General features: G+C 37.1%; 1 protein-coding gene across 1 annotated transcript in view; it reads left to right on the plus strand.

Moving 5' to 3' along the window:
- Positions 1–15,821, plus strand: part of LOC124262160 (G patch domain-containing protein 1-like) — a 91,169-nt gene extending 75,348 nt beyond the window's left edge. Inside the window, 2 exon segments of the mRNA XM_046696621.1 lie at positions 2,193–2,344; positions 15,692–15,821. Coding sequence (XP_046552577.1) covers positions 2,193–2,344; positions 15,692–15,746 — 207 coding nt within the window. The 3' untranslated portion in view covers positions 15,747–15,821.

Here is a 15,821-nt window from a genome sequence, read left to right on the forward strand (position 1 = left end):
ACACAGGCCTGTGCATAACGTTCTCCCACGCGTCTATAGGCACGTTGACGTCCATCACTATGGGAAATGTTAAACCTGGACTCGTCTGTAAAAAACAACATTTCTCCACCAAAACAAGGGTCTGCGGACATGATTTCGGCACCACATTCGGCGAGCTTGTCGATGACGTTGTGTCAGGATAGGCCGTATGGCGGGACGTCGTGGTCTGATCCCGTGATGACGTAAACATTGTCGAACTGTGTTGGGATGGATACGGCGATGTCCTGGGATGGTTCGGGCAGTCATCACTGCAGTCTGAAACCTATGGCGAAGATGAGTAACCCTTATCGTTCTGTCCTGTCTTGGCGTTGTTACACGTGGACGTCCAGAACGTGGCCGACCGATGACGTCATTTGTGTTCTGGTAGCGTCTCACCAGTGCAGAAATGGTGTTCCGGTGGCAGTGGAAATGTGCAGCCACTTGTCGTTGAGACATTTCCCCCACGGACCATCCCAATGGCCTCATGATGTTGTGCAGACGTGAGCCTTGGCATGCTATGCGTTTCAATATTTTTTTGAACGATCGCAAGGGCAGGGGTTGAGCTTTCCAAAGTGACAGTATTGTGTGGCATTCATTGGCTCTGTTTCTCTTTCCCGGAATGCACGTGCAACAACGTATTGCACGTCTCAAGGACAAACCCACTGACGTCACGGAACGTGCCGCGTGCATGCATGTTGGATACATGTCACTAATCTCTGAGTTTAAATCCTTATGTGTCTACACAGGTATGATAAAGTTAGATTTTAAATTTGTGTATGCACAGTTTCTTTATGTGCCTAGTATACATAGAACCGTGGGAATCAGAACATTCTGATGATGACCAAGGTCACCAGAAACCTTATTGTCAAAAAATAGAAATCATCAATTTTAACTCAGTGGTACAACCATTTTCATATAAACAACTGTACCCTTTTCACTACACCTGCCAGTTGTCAGGGTCATGTTAACACTATTATTTAGGTAGGATGCTTCAGGTTATAGGATCACTTGATGTATGCCTTGAATTTGTAAATTTCTGGCTATTGACCACATGGCTGAGATTAAATGTCTGAACTATTTAAGCAGAAGTTATTATCGCTTAGTTAATACGGTTGTCAGAGGAAAGGAAATGTCTTCATTAAAGATGAAATGTATTGGGCATGTATTCACATCACTAAACCAAACATTATTATAACCTGATATGACAAGGGTATATAGCATTAGATATCATTAGGTGTTATGAATATGGGTCTAAACTTTCCCCGGGGAGAATCTGGCCTAGGATATTCTTACCCCGGGAAAGTTTGGGCTAGGCTAAAAGTCTCTTCTTTCTCTCCCCGCCAAACTAGGATATTCCCTGTGTTTAAACTAGGATATTTTGTTAGGCTGTTTTCTATGAAAAGTGGGAAGATTCTGGCCTAGCTAGGCTACTTCTTGATATATTACTCTTTGCTATTGATTTCTTTTTAATCTCACCTGAGATATTGCCAGAATGAGAGAGTTTGGCCTAGGAAGATGAAGATGACCTGTAAATTGTTAAGGGAACTTCCACATGAATATCTTATCAAGGCCAAATAGCTTTGTAAGGTTTTTGGACCAGGGAAATTATGACCTGTTACAAATAGGTTTCCACTTGATTTGGTAGACTCAAAATGGTTCATGTTTCATGTTTATTGGGATAAGGTTTCAGGGATTCAGGAAAAGATGGAATTGCTTTTAAGGTTTGGAGATGCCAACCCATACGATTTTATCGTGGTTCATTCATTATGAAAAAACAACACAGATTAGATGCCAACTACGATAGCAGTAAAAATATACAAATTTTAAAAAAATAATACATGAAATCAAATTATCAAATAGCATAATGCATTCATACACAATAAATTTCAACTCCCATTTTATTCAGTATCAAGCTATATGTGGATACTTACTACTGATTTAGATGAGGACAATGTTAAAAACAAGGCCTTAGACTATATATTTACAATTTTTATTCAGTATTAAAATTCTTTGTAAAAGTTAATACTAATTTTTGCATCAGTTTTTGGCGAAAATACTAATTGGGCTAAATTAGGGTTGGCATCTCTGCTTTTGTTATTGTATGAACAATAACACCTTTTTAGTTCTGGTCACTTCTAACATGTGCACCCTGACCAACTGTCATTCTCTACCAGGCCAAGAATAAGAAGAGTAAATACAAAAAGGAAAAGAAGAAGAGGAGGAGGAAGAAGAGAACCGAGAGGAACCAGAGCTCCAGTGAGGATAGTAACACCTCAAGCTCTGAGAGTGATACAGCTGGAACATCAGACCACCAAATCTTGGAGAGGTAGGCACTGTATTGTGTGCTGGATGTGTGGTGCCTCACAATAGTCCTCATGACAAACATCCAAATCACAGCATGTCAATCTTGTATCAGTCATGTCTTTTGCACATCTAGGGCCAAGTACAAAACATGCGTGACAGCATACATAGTGTCTATCTAGTAAACTTCAGCTGTTGAGTGTGGGTCAAGGATGACGCGTGAGGAAGAAACCATAAAGTTTGCTCCATCTGCAATAACACGTTTTCATCCCTTGATCCACATGCATTGTGAATAGATTGTCTTGGCATATATAGCTGGAATGCTCCATGTTCTGCCTGTGAACACTTAGATGGCAACCAATTTGCTGTATCTATCAAAGCCCACTCAAGATGTATATCATATAGAGACTCGAAGCACAGATCTCAAGAGTTTGGACCCGCAACCTTGAAGTGCAAATGTTCTACAGAAAAAAGATGCTCATAAAAATCTCCCATACCGACAGATGATGACTTCCAAGACACTCCCTCTGACTTGTACCTCAACTAGATTTTACAGCATCTGTTCTGTCTCTCTGATGTGTCTACAAATCAGCCAACTCTTATGCCAACTGTGCAATCTCATGTGGTGTTCATCTCTCAATCACCTTTCATGAATAGCGGACAAGTTGCAACTACCTAACAATGTATCTTCAGGTGATCTGGATGATATCCATACACTCTGTCCCAAACGCCACAATTTGCTACTAGTTGTCGATCATCGTGAACTAGTTCACTTGGACTTGGTAAGAAATAAAACATTGTCTGCTATTAATATGATCCTTGCTGCCACAAAGGTGGTTGTGATGTCAGCTGCAAACAAATCAAATCAAATTAGACATTTGTATAGCGCTACATATCCAGAGTCCTGCTCATGTGCTCTTAGTCGAATGCTCATTTGAAGAGGATGGTTTTGGGACAAGATCAGAAACTGTTGATATTTTCTGATTTTCTGACATTTTCAGGTAATCCATTCCAGAGTACAGCACCCGCTCTGCTAAATTCTCTGTCCCCGTATGTTGTGGTTTGGACAGATGGGACATCTAAGCTTTGCTGACTAGCTGATCTGAGTGACCTTCCAGGCTTGTGAATGTTGACTGGTTCCTGGAGATAGAATGGAGCAAGCCCATTAATGAACCTTTAAACAAACACAAGAAGTTTGAATGCAACTCTGTCTTTTACAGGGAGCCAGTGTAAATCCTTCAGGACTGGTGTTATGTGCACATACATATGTGTGCGTGTTATGAGCCTGGCAGCTGTGTTTTGAACACGCTGTAACTTGTTCATGTACTGCTGCTGTATTCCATAGAGTACACTGTTGCAGTAGTCTAGCCGGGATGTCACAAATGCATGGGTTAGGCATTTTACTGATGGTGTGTCCATGTACCTGCTAATCTGTCAGATGTTCCTTAGGTAGTAATAAGCAGATTTGCAGATGTTACGGACGTGATTTTCCATGCTTAATGTTGAGTCAAAGATGACACCTAGATTTCAAGCATGGCTTTCTGGTTGAACAAACGTGTCTCCAATTCATCCAATATTTGATCTCAACTATGCAATTTGTTATTGTTTGCAGGGTATTCTGTACAGCAGATGCAGTTAGTGGCTTGAATCCGAGTGTCATTAGCATAGAGATGATAACTGAGATTGTGGGCTAAATCACCAACGGGTATGGTATATACAGTGAACAGGATTGGGCCTAGGACTGAGCCTTGTGGCACTCCAAACCTTAATTCTCTGCTCTCAGACCTTACCCGATTGATGATAACTGATTGCTTGCATCCTGTGAGATATGATTGAAACCATGATAACGCAACGCCAGTGACTCCAAGACGTAACTGTAGAGTTTCCAAGCGAGTGGAATGTTCTGTCGTGTCAAAAGCCACTGATAGATCCAAGAGGACAAGAATTGCTGCTCCCTTGGAATCAACAGCATGCAGAAGGTCATTCTGCACACGCAGCTAGCTGTTTCTGTGTTATGACCTATTTTGGATGCTGACTGCATGATATCACCAAGATTTTTGTCCAGGAGGTTTTGTTTCAGTTGGTTTGCTACAACACACTCTATCAGTTTGGAAATGAATGGCAGATTTGAAACTGGGCGATAGTTCTTAAAGACATTTGGTTCCAATGTTGGCTTCTTTAAAAGAGGTGTTATTAGTGCTTCATTCAGTAACAATGATACCTGGCATTGACTTAGTGACTGTTTCACCATGGATGTAATGGTTGGTATGACGGCTATCGTGTTTGTCCTAGACCAGATGTTTTCTTTTTTTTTCTTCTTTTTTTCCTTTTTTTTTTTTATTCATTTCAGTGGAGCATACAGGCTGGCATAAGGACGTTTGATGAAATGGTGGACAAGCATTTCAGTGAAGCATGCAGGATGACATTTGAGTATCATTTGGCGAAATAGTAAAACAAGCATTTCAGTGAAACATACAGGATGGCATTTGAATATCATTTGATGAAATAGTAAATCAGGCATGACATATGCATCAAGTACTAAGAGGGTATAGTCTCGAGCCCAACATGTATTACACTTGATTTTCATAAAATATCGTTGTACAAAAAATAGTGTAGTGAAATATCCATATGACATAGTATACATTTTGGTCCAGCCAGAACAATACTATACATAGCGCATGATACGCTGTGTTAGCATAGCACACAGTATAGCTAAATATAATGTAATAGGAGTAGAGCACTTTTATAGTAATTATTAGCACTTTTATAGTAGGTATTGCATCATATAAGAAAGATGCTACAGTTTCAATTCCTTGGGCCATTTTCTCTGGAACTTTGCCATGTTGTTATTTTATCTGGCTATATATCTTTCAATTGATAGAATTTTTTTTAGTGAATTTAGAAATTTGTCCAAAGTCGGTTTTCTATCATTTATACTGGCTAGATATATGAATCTTTTTCCAGCAAGAATGATGTTATCAATAAAAAGGTAGCCAGTGTTAATCCCCAGTAATATAGTAAATTTCGTAAATAGGATATTAATATTAACAGTGTTTTTAATATACATACTTAAGTCAATCCAAAAAGTCTGAACAATATCACATGAAACATACACATGTACAATGTCTTCAGATTCTTTTTTACAGAATATACAGTGATCATTATCTATTATTTTCATCTTTACTAATTCTTTTCTTGTATAAATAGCTTTGTGAATGAATCTGTACTGAAAATCTAAGAGTTTAATATCATTTGTACATTTTCTATAATTTAAGAAAATAGCGTCCCAAGGTATAGCAATGTTTATCAAAACTTCCCATTTTCTACACACATCAGGCAATCTATCTGATTTGATCAATTTGTCATAAAATATTCTACAGCCTTTTGAAGGTGTAAGCAGAGTTAATATCGCTTCATTAATACCAAGATTTTGATTTTCTAGTTTATGGTCATTTATTGTGGCTTTCCATGTATTGGGAATACTACTCAAAACTCTGTTGTAATCCAAAAAGGTACCTTTAACTAAAAAATCTATTCTTAAAGTCATCAAAAGATAATAATCCATCAGTTACATATATCTTTAATCTCAGTTACACCCTTGTTGAACCAACTGCAGATAAAAAGAGAAGGGTTTACAAAGTGATGGTTTAGCCACAACAGTTCATGAAGTATTTTCTCATAGTCATATTGATCAATTTTAAAGGAAGATCTATACCTCGTCCATGCCTGAAAAACATTCTTCCAATAAAGGTTATCAACTTCCTTAGATAGATCACTATTAGCTCCTAATTGGAGTAATGGTATAATGGGAACATTGCACGGATTATTGCAAGGAGCTCTACAAAGGCATCTTTTCAATGCTGTTATTTTTAGTGAGTCGATGAAAGAAAGGATATCCGTCATCCTAATTCCCCCTTCCCGGTGGTCCTTTTTCAATGTTACTCTTTTTATTTTGTCAGGTTTCCCATTCCACAGAAAAGAAGAATATTTGCTCTAAGTCTTTAATAAAAGCATTTGGTGGATTAGGTAGAGCTGTAAAGATATGAACCAAGGAGGAAAGAGCTAGAGTTTTAATAACTGTAATTTTCCCGATAACAGTTAAATGTCTTCTTAATTTTCTTAAAATATTCAGTATTAGAGCCATTCTTTTTTTAGTGTTGATAACCCAAAGGTCGTTCAACTTAGCGTTTAATACTATACCTAAGACCTCAAAGTTACCAGAAACCCAATCCAGTATGTATTCACTACAGATTATATCTTTACTATTAATCATAGCCCCTAACCATATTGCTTTAGTTTTATCAACATTAATTTTCAATCCTGAAATTCTATAAAAAAGAGAGAGAGTATCCATAGCTGCCTTTAGACTATCCTCTGTGCCATCCAAGAAAAGCTGAGTGTCATCAGCATATTGGCCTAGTTTATATTCCTTACTGTTTAGTACAACACCCTTGATATCAGAATTCCCACGGATCATAATGCCTAGAATTTCGGCAACAAAAAGAAAAAGATACGGTGAAATTGGGTCCCCTTGACGACAACCTCTCGAATTAGGGAAAAAGTCTGATAAGTGGCCATTTTGAATGACACATGAAGTGGCATTACTTGTTAAAAGGGATATCCATTTGAGCATATAGTTGCCAAATCCGAACTTTTTCATAACAGAATAGATGAAGGGTTTTGAAACAGTATCGAAGGCCTTTTCAAAGTCAATTAACAACAGGAGCCCCTTAATGTTTTGTTTTCTAGTTTTAAAAATAATGTCATAAAGGAGTCTTATATTTTCACTAATACATCTCCCTGGAATAAAACCGGTCTGATTTTCCTGTATTAAATAATCGAGAGTACATTTTAGTCTATTAGTAATGCAAGCACGAATCAATTTATACACAGAATTTAACAGAGAAATTGGACGCCAATTTTTTAGCAGTTTTCAGTCTTTTCCTTGCTTAGGTATACAAGTTATTACTCCCCTGTTCATAGTTAAAGTAAGATAATTATTTTTGAATGCTTCATTTATATAGCGAAATATCCATTTTCCCAGATCGCACCAAAAGAATTTAAAAAATTCTATTGAATATCCGTCAATACCGGGACTTTTATCGTTTTTCATAGACTTCAAGGCATTTAGTATTTCATTTATATTTATTGGCTCTTCTAGTTTTTCTATCAAAGTGTTTGGAAGAACAGGGACGTCAAGTTCGGATAGTATTTCACTGTGGTCTATCTTGTTATCTTTTTCAGCATATAAATCTTGATAAAATTGTTTTTGCCTACACAAGATGTCCTTTTCATCAGTAATTAACTCACCATCGTCCGATACCAGACAGTTAATGGCTTTACTAGTAAAGTGTCTGTTTTCAAGGTTACAAAAATATTTTGAAGGTTTTTCGCCTTCTTCCTGCCATAACATTCTGTTTCTAATCTGGATACCTTTAACCTCTTCCTCTTTGATTTTTCAAGTTCTAACTTATATGTGGATAGATCAGATAAGAGAGCCTCATCTATATTTTGAAAGTACCTCACGGTTATTGTGTCTTCAGTATCAGTTATTTTAGCTTCCAAATCTTTAGTTTTTTCTTTTTTAGTTTCTTAATGTAGGTGCTGTAGGATATTGATTTACCTCTAATATTCATCAACAAAGTTTCCAGAAAGAGACAGTCATCGATACTTAAGAGCAAGTCATTTTCATCAATGTTGTTTATATCTTCGGTATGATTATTAAGTGTATATTGCTGTTTAGCTAATTCTATCTCGGTCCTTACTATTTTTATGTATTCTTTGTCTCGCAATAAAGAGGTATTAAATTTCCAGTAGCCTTTTCCTCTTGTGTTATTATTATTTGAAAATGTAAATGTTATGGTAGAGTGGTCAGATTTATAACCAGGGAGAATTTCGGTGTCTACTGTCATACAACCAACATCGTGGGAGACCAAAAAAAATCTAACCTGGCTTGCTGTCTAGGGTTTTTTTTCCACCAAGTATACTTTCTCGTATTGCTATTAAAGGTCACATAAACCCTAGGGGGTACAAATACATAAATCACTAACTGGCATCGTTATAAATGAAACCCCGTCATTAAAACTACTCATTTCGACCTTTAATTGACTTAAATCGACCTTTTTGACAACAGTGCACAATTCTCACCCGCGAACGAAATTTCAACCAATCAGAGCTGGCGTGACTCTGTGACGTCATATGAGGAATAGCTTTGAGGGCCGATGAAGAATTCATCTACATTTTAGGGGTAAATTATCTTGTTTACAGGCTTGTATAAACCTGAAATCGTGACAATTGTTGTGGAAAATGAAAGCTATATGTTCTCACAATCTACTGGCATTTAATTTTGTCTCCTGCTTTGCCTAGTTTCCGAGTTACAACTTGTTTTCATAGGCAGCTTCTGTCACAATTGATTGGTGTCGTTAGGCCCTATTTGTATAATGACTGATCCAAATTGATCCCATTTCTTTGTTTTTTACCTCGATATTTAATCATGTCATGTAAAAATCTGTTTGTATTCTCAAAACAGTGTCGGCCCATAAGTTTTCACATGCAATACAGCAATTAATACTCCCTTGTTGTAACCCGTGTTAGGTGGTATAAACCTACACATGTTATTTGTCATCATTCACTTGATGGTTAATGCATTTATAACAGGTATAATTAGTGGTAACACACTTAGATTACCCGACAAAGGTTCCCATTTGGCATTTCTTGTGTCTGGAGTAAATATTCAACATTATAAACATCGATCAAAGGATTTACCGATAACACGCTGATTGATTAATTACTTTTATCTTACACAGCGGATTTGTCAAAAGGTAGTGTTTATGTATGTAGATTTACTAATCTATACTGAATACACTCTGCCGTGTCGGTGTCTGCGTAAAAACAACGTCCTTCTTTCAAAGGATTAACCGGCAATACATTGATTGATTGCCCATTATTGGCTAACTAAATTACTGTTTTAATGAAAGGCGGACATTATGCAATTAGTTGCCAGGTGTGCTATCTTGGGTGACCAATGAGACTATACACCAATACCTGAAAAGATTTATCACTTTTTAGTTTATTAAACTGTTAAAAGACACATCATTTGGAACAGTTTGTGGATATTGATGGATACATTCCTCAAACAAGGTAATGGCCTGATATTGTTCCTATAACTTTAATCTGTTTTAATTTTAATATTTGCATTTTGTTTTTATTCATTTGTCGTAGCATTCAACAGAATCATTGTTTTCGCGCCGTGAAGTGTAATGAGACAGACGACATACACTAGGGTGTGTGTGCGAATTATGATTCACATTGGCAAACTATAAAATGTCTAGATATTACAGTTCTGTTATAAATTCACTATAAGTATCAGCAGATCGTCAGCTTTTATTTAGTTTCAAAATGCATAAAAGTATGATAATAAACTAATTAGGATTATAAGACCAAATATAAAGGCGCACATTGACTAGTATCTACATACTGGTGAGTGGACATTAACCATGTGAATGTAGCAAGAAATTTATCGGCGCGGTATTGTGACTTCGACCCCCACCTGCAGCTTCCGTGGAAGAAATCGTTATGTTATAAGTTGTGTCATGCAAAATCCGTTTGGTTATGATTCCAATACATATTTAACTACTGAGTAGAAAGTAGTCTTGATTTTCTAACTTGTGAAAACAAACTATAATCTCATTAATTCTAACAGATTTTTTTATTTTTAAAATGGCGGCCCTGTAGCGAACATCCGCCAGTCTGAGGATAAATGGTATTTAGGTTTGTTTTCACGAGTAATACAAAATCAAAACTACTTTCTACTATAATAAATATGTATTTTATTGATAGCCAATAGGATTTTGCATGATTATAGCGATAACATAACAATTTCTCTCCTGGCAGCGAGGTGGGTCAATCAATATAATACTACTTACAATATTATTGTTACTTGACCACAACCTCAAGCTTCGAGGAAGAAATGGATTATGTTACAAGTTGTGTCATGGAAAATCTTTATGGTCATCAATCATATACATATTTTACTACAACTAGTAAGTAGTTTTGATTCTTTAACTTCCGTGAAGCAATCTGAACACAAGTAAGATGTCGTTTCAGGCTTCCTAGCGGCTCGCAGCTCTCACAAACATAACCCATTTAGCACGAACTGAGGGGTCCTGTGGAAATCTGTGCATGGTGACACCATCGCCCGACCCTAGGAGCAATTGGCGACAAAGCAGCGATTCGGCATGTTGTCGTTGATGTCGAGAAATCATCAAAATGATGAGCGTGCTACACACTTTCTATACAACTAACTGAAAATCGTTCCTCATATGGCGTCACTGCAGTGCTCTGGCGACAGAGTTACGTAACCTGTCTGTGGTTTTAGTTGGCGGTGAGAGGAAGCAGGCGACTTTTGGCCACTTTTAATGCTTTCGGTATTAATTAACCACAAGTTTTTAAAGAATAAATTTGGTGTTCCGCATAAGACTAACCACAAATCTTTCATATGTAATGGTTAAAAGAGTAACAAAAAACAAAGTTTAGTGGTTCTTTAAGGTCACGCCAGATATCTGTCAAGTTAAGTTGATCTATTTTTTCCAAAATTACATTTCTTGCATTAGGGTTGTTAATATGTTTGTAGTTCTCTAGATCTATGGTTGGGTCAAGTACCACATTCCAATCACCACAGAGCACAATAGATTCGTTATCGAATGCATCAGTTTGATTAAATAGATCTCTATAAAAATCAGGCGTATCTTGGTTAGGGCCGTAAATAGTGGCTAGTGTTATTCTTATACCATCAATACTTATGTCAACAATGATGAAATTACCATTCTCATCTTTCTTATATTTATGAATATCAATCTCTCTATCATTGTTAAACAATATTGCAACACCTCTAGAATTTGACCGGAATGGTGATATGATACAATTCAAACCCCATTCATTCCTCATGGTATTCTCGTCTTTTTCAGAAATATGGATGTCCTGCAGGCATATAACTGTGGCTTTACGTTTTCTCCAAATGTTCATAATCTCTCTCCTCTTTTGTTTGTCAGCTAGTCCCCTACAGTTAGCGGAAACTATTTTAATTTTATTATCCATTTTCAAAGTGAGACATGATATTTAAAAGCAAAACTGTTTTTATTGTTGTTATAGTCACAAAGCAGTCGCATGGGGTGTCTGCTATACCCTCCTATATGCCCACTAAAATGGTTTTTAAGTTTGCTGGAAAATAAAAGAAAAAAAATTGGTAAAAAAAGAGAGAAAAAAAAGAAACAACATCCGCATAATGTTGTTTAAGACAGGTTTGACGCTTCCGTCTATTTGCTCCTTAACCTAAAGTGACATGGTTAGGTAATAGCAACAAGCCAAAATATAAAACAAAAGGTTCAGTGAACATCAAAGTATGAATATGTGTAACAAATGTTATGTAACAGTCACATCTCAAAATCACATAATTTCAATGGTAATATCAGAACTTGTGATATCTAGTTCACTAGGAAAATTGAAAGGAAAGATCATACAGGAATAAGGATTCGTCAAACATCAAAAGTTCTTTCCCAACCTTTGGGCCTGACTTCATAGTTAGCAAGTCTTATTTTAGACTTATCTTCAATTCACTACAAAATTAGAAGTGAAGGGTAATATATATACAAGGATTTAAAGACTTAAGAAATGATTTCGATACCTGGGCTAGCTTCATATCAAACTAAACATGGATTTAAGTACCAAATATCATGTAACAGGCACATCTCAATCTAACAGGATGATTTCAATCATTTATCATGTCCAATTGACTAAACAGTTGGAGAGAAAAATGATGTAAATATAAAGTAGTATTCATATCTCAATCAAACATGATTTCAGTGATGTATTATGTCTAGTTCACTAAGATATTGAAGTGAGTTATGAAGTTAATATTATGTAGCAGTCATATGTCAGACTAACATAATAGTTTCAAACACTTATGTCTGATTCACTGAACAGTTCGAGAGAGAAGTGATAAAAGTACAAGTATCATTTATGTCTCAGTCCAACATGATGATTTCAAACAACTTTTTATGTCTCGTTCACCAAGAAGTTTAAGTGAAGGGTGATCATGGTGATGTCAATATTGTGTAATAATCCTCTCTCAATCCAACATGCCAGTTTGAACAACTTATCATGTCCAATTAACTAGGGAATTGGAGTGTATAAAGGTGTAAATAAGTTGTAGGAACTGACTTCAAACAACTTTTCATGTCTAGTTCACCAAAAAGTTTAAGTGAAGGGTGATCATGGTGAAAAAATATTATGTAGCAGTCGTCTCTCAATCCAACATGATAGTTTGAACAACTCATAATAGTTTGAACAACTTGATATCTAATTAACTAAGAAATTGGAGTGAAAGAAGGTGTAACTAGGTTGTAGAAATCTCAAAGTGAATCAAAGGACTCAGTTACATAGTCCTGAATAAATGAAACATATTTTATAAACAGTGACTTCTGTCTCTAGCAGAAACTTTTTCATGAGAGGTTACATGTGATACATCAAACTGGATGTCACTAGTGTGAAACAATTATACATAGATACCACTCATTGAGGAGCATATTCAAAATCGGCAGCACCGAATTTAGACCTTCTATGAAAGGGTGTACAATATTTATCATATTATATACCTTATTATGGGAGAGGTCCATTGTTGTTTATATATTTCAGATGCATGAACAAAATATCTCAAATTTTAAAATGTTTTGAAATATTTAACAGTCTGGTTATGTTTCTATCACGAAAAAATATAGACTGGGCACTGTCATTGGTTGCAATTTCAGTGAATAACAGTATTTCACATAATTTTTAAAATATTACCTTGTCAGAATGTCGTTAATTTCTGAAGCAAAAGTATTTACCTTACCGTACTGAGGGCCCATCCTCATTCCAGAAATCCAACGAATAAAGATAGTTTTACAAATTTTATATATCTGACGTGGTTAGAGATCGAGTGTTCAACTACAAAGCTAAGTGTTCTCATACACGTCCCATTTTGTACAGGGACACAACATTCTATAATTGATTGTCCCTCATTGTAAGTACACACTCGAAAAGTTCGAACGGTAGGTCAGTTTATAAACATAGTTTTCATTATTCCTGGAGCTCATAGTATCCATTACAGCGTTGCAGTGGAATTCTCAAAATGTTACTCGGCACACAAGTTGTAGATCCTTGTTTTTACAATAATCGGAATATCCTCCTGTCCGATAACTTGCTCATGGTCCTCGGCGGTATGCCTCAGTCCGGCAGTCCATCAGTGATTGGCAGCATCATATAGAGCAAGTGATAGTTCACAATGTTCTAGCTTATCTAACAGTAGGCGTATCGTCCAGTCCAATATCTCGCCACTGAGAATCTTTATTTTGCCTGTAGCACAGCCTGATGTCGATACCTTTCTCAACGATTTTAGTGTGCACCTTATACTCTTTCCTCAAGTAAAACGCCCTAGTGGCGAGTTTTCCACGGAACTTTTTCAGTTTGACTGGTAAGTCTGTGCGGATAGAAATATGATTTTCCCGTAGCATCTGTCTGTTAGTGAATGTGGCATTGAAGACCAGCTGCCTATCAGTCATCCGCACGAATTTCACAACAATAGGCAGAGGCATTTCTGCAGAGCGTCCTGTAGTTGAGTAACGTGGCAGTCTATGGATATTTACAAAGTCCATTTTGTTGGCGTTCTCCACGTTCATTTCCTCAAATAGTTTTTTCACTTCAGCTTCGGCATTCTTAGCGTCTGGAACCCCGTAGATTAGTAGATTTTGTTTCCGTGAGTGCATCTCAAAAACCATATCCTGTTTTTCCATGTCGTCTCGTAACTCTTTGATTGTGCTTTTCAGGGTTTCGATTTCCCGGCGATTTTCATCAATAGCCTTTGAATTGAAAGAGATGGAACTGATTACCTCTGAGATTCTTGTATTTGTGTTTGTCAGTTCTTCCTGTATCATGTCCATTTTACCCGTTAGTTTATCCGCTAGCTTATCTATTTGGGCTGTAAAGAAAGCCCTCATATCCATCGGTTCGTCCGCCATCATGGCCATGCGGTCTTCGTTTCCGGTAGTATCATCGACTTTTTCTTTTGCACAGGTCTTTTGTTTAGAAGCGCCATGGGATCTAAATCTTTCAAGGCTAGTGATATTAGTTGATTGTAAGTTGTCTTTAGACTTGTTTTGGCTCCGGGTTGCTGCCATTTTTGATGATTGAAGAGGATTTAGACGGAGCGCTATGCTCACCCAACTTAGCTCTCGCAATGCATTACCGGAAGACCAGATCTTGCACTTAATATTACAGTTATTCAAGGACAGGAACCTTTTAACCACTGTGACGAACAATGTGTAGCTGTTCCGGCAACCTTGGTCAAGTCAGTGATGTATCTTTCAAGGTGGAATGGGAGACACAGTTCCAGGTCTTGGAAGAGTTCTTAAATTTCAGAAGATGCTGATGCAGGACATGCTGCACAGTACAAACTGACTAATCCTGGTTCCAGGTCCCGTTCCAGATGACAACCCTGATCATCATCCAAGTCTAGGAATGTTACCTTTGGGAAGACCGTGGATGGGAGGGAATCGGCTAATCTAAACTTCTTCTTGCAGATCATGATCCCCAATCCACCTAGAATCATCCCTCCATCGGTACCATTAATGGTGGCTGGCAGTGTCAAAGGTCTGCAGGAGAGTCTTTTGACACCGTTTATACCAACACATCATCTCCATGTGGTTGGAGAGCACATCTTCTCACTCAGTGATTCACCCTGCACATAAACGATTTGCAGTGATCGTAGTTCTTATGGGTCAGAGGATCCAAGATCAACCAACCTCATTCAATCTGACAACTCGACAATGGTGTGGTAGATCAACTTTATGGGTAAAACAAGATCGCTGCTCCTCCTGGATCTATTACAGCTGGCAGTCACATGATCAACTAGGGACAGATCGCATGCTCTGCATGAGCTTCCTGAGATGTCCTGTATCAGTAACTGGAGCAGCGATGTGTTCAGCTGAACTGTTCAGAGAGGCTAAACACTTTGACACAGTCTAAAGAAAAAGAAGGAGCTCACTACATGCAATCAGATAATTAGTATAAAAATACAATTTATCGTTAAAATGTTTAATTGGTTTTGAGATTACACATTGTTAAATATGATGTGAATATCTAAATTTTCTTATTCACATTACCTAAAGTGCACTAATGAGTGAAAGTTTTGCCAAATGTCATAATAGATCTTATTATACACAAGGTCGGAGTTTTAGAAAACCCAAAATAGTTGTTGCCACATACAACTTGTACATCTCACAGTAATCCACTTGAGGTAATCATCACTCTTTATCCTGATTATTGTTATGTGTTTCAGACTGAAGTCTGTCGGAGGAGGAGGAGGTAGACTAAAAGCAGCAGACTTCATGTAGCCCAGTGCTTACGGACTTTGAATGTCATGTGAAACTCATTGAATAAATTAATTATGTTTTTATGCTTGCTCTTAA

The sequence above is a fragment of the Haliotis rubra genome, unplaced genomic scaffold (assembly GCF_003918875.1).
Source record: "Haliotis rubra isolate DU_JTF1 unplaced genomic scaffold, ASM391887v1 Scf12, whole genome shotgun sequence".
Lineage (NCBI taxonomy): Eukaryota > Metazoa > Mollusca > Gastropoda > Lepetellida > Haliotidae > Haliotis > Haliotis rubra.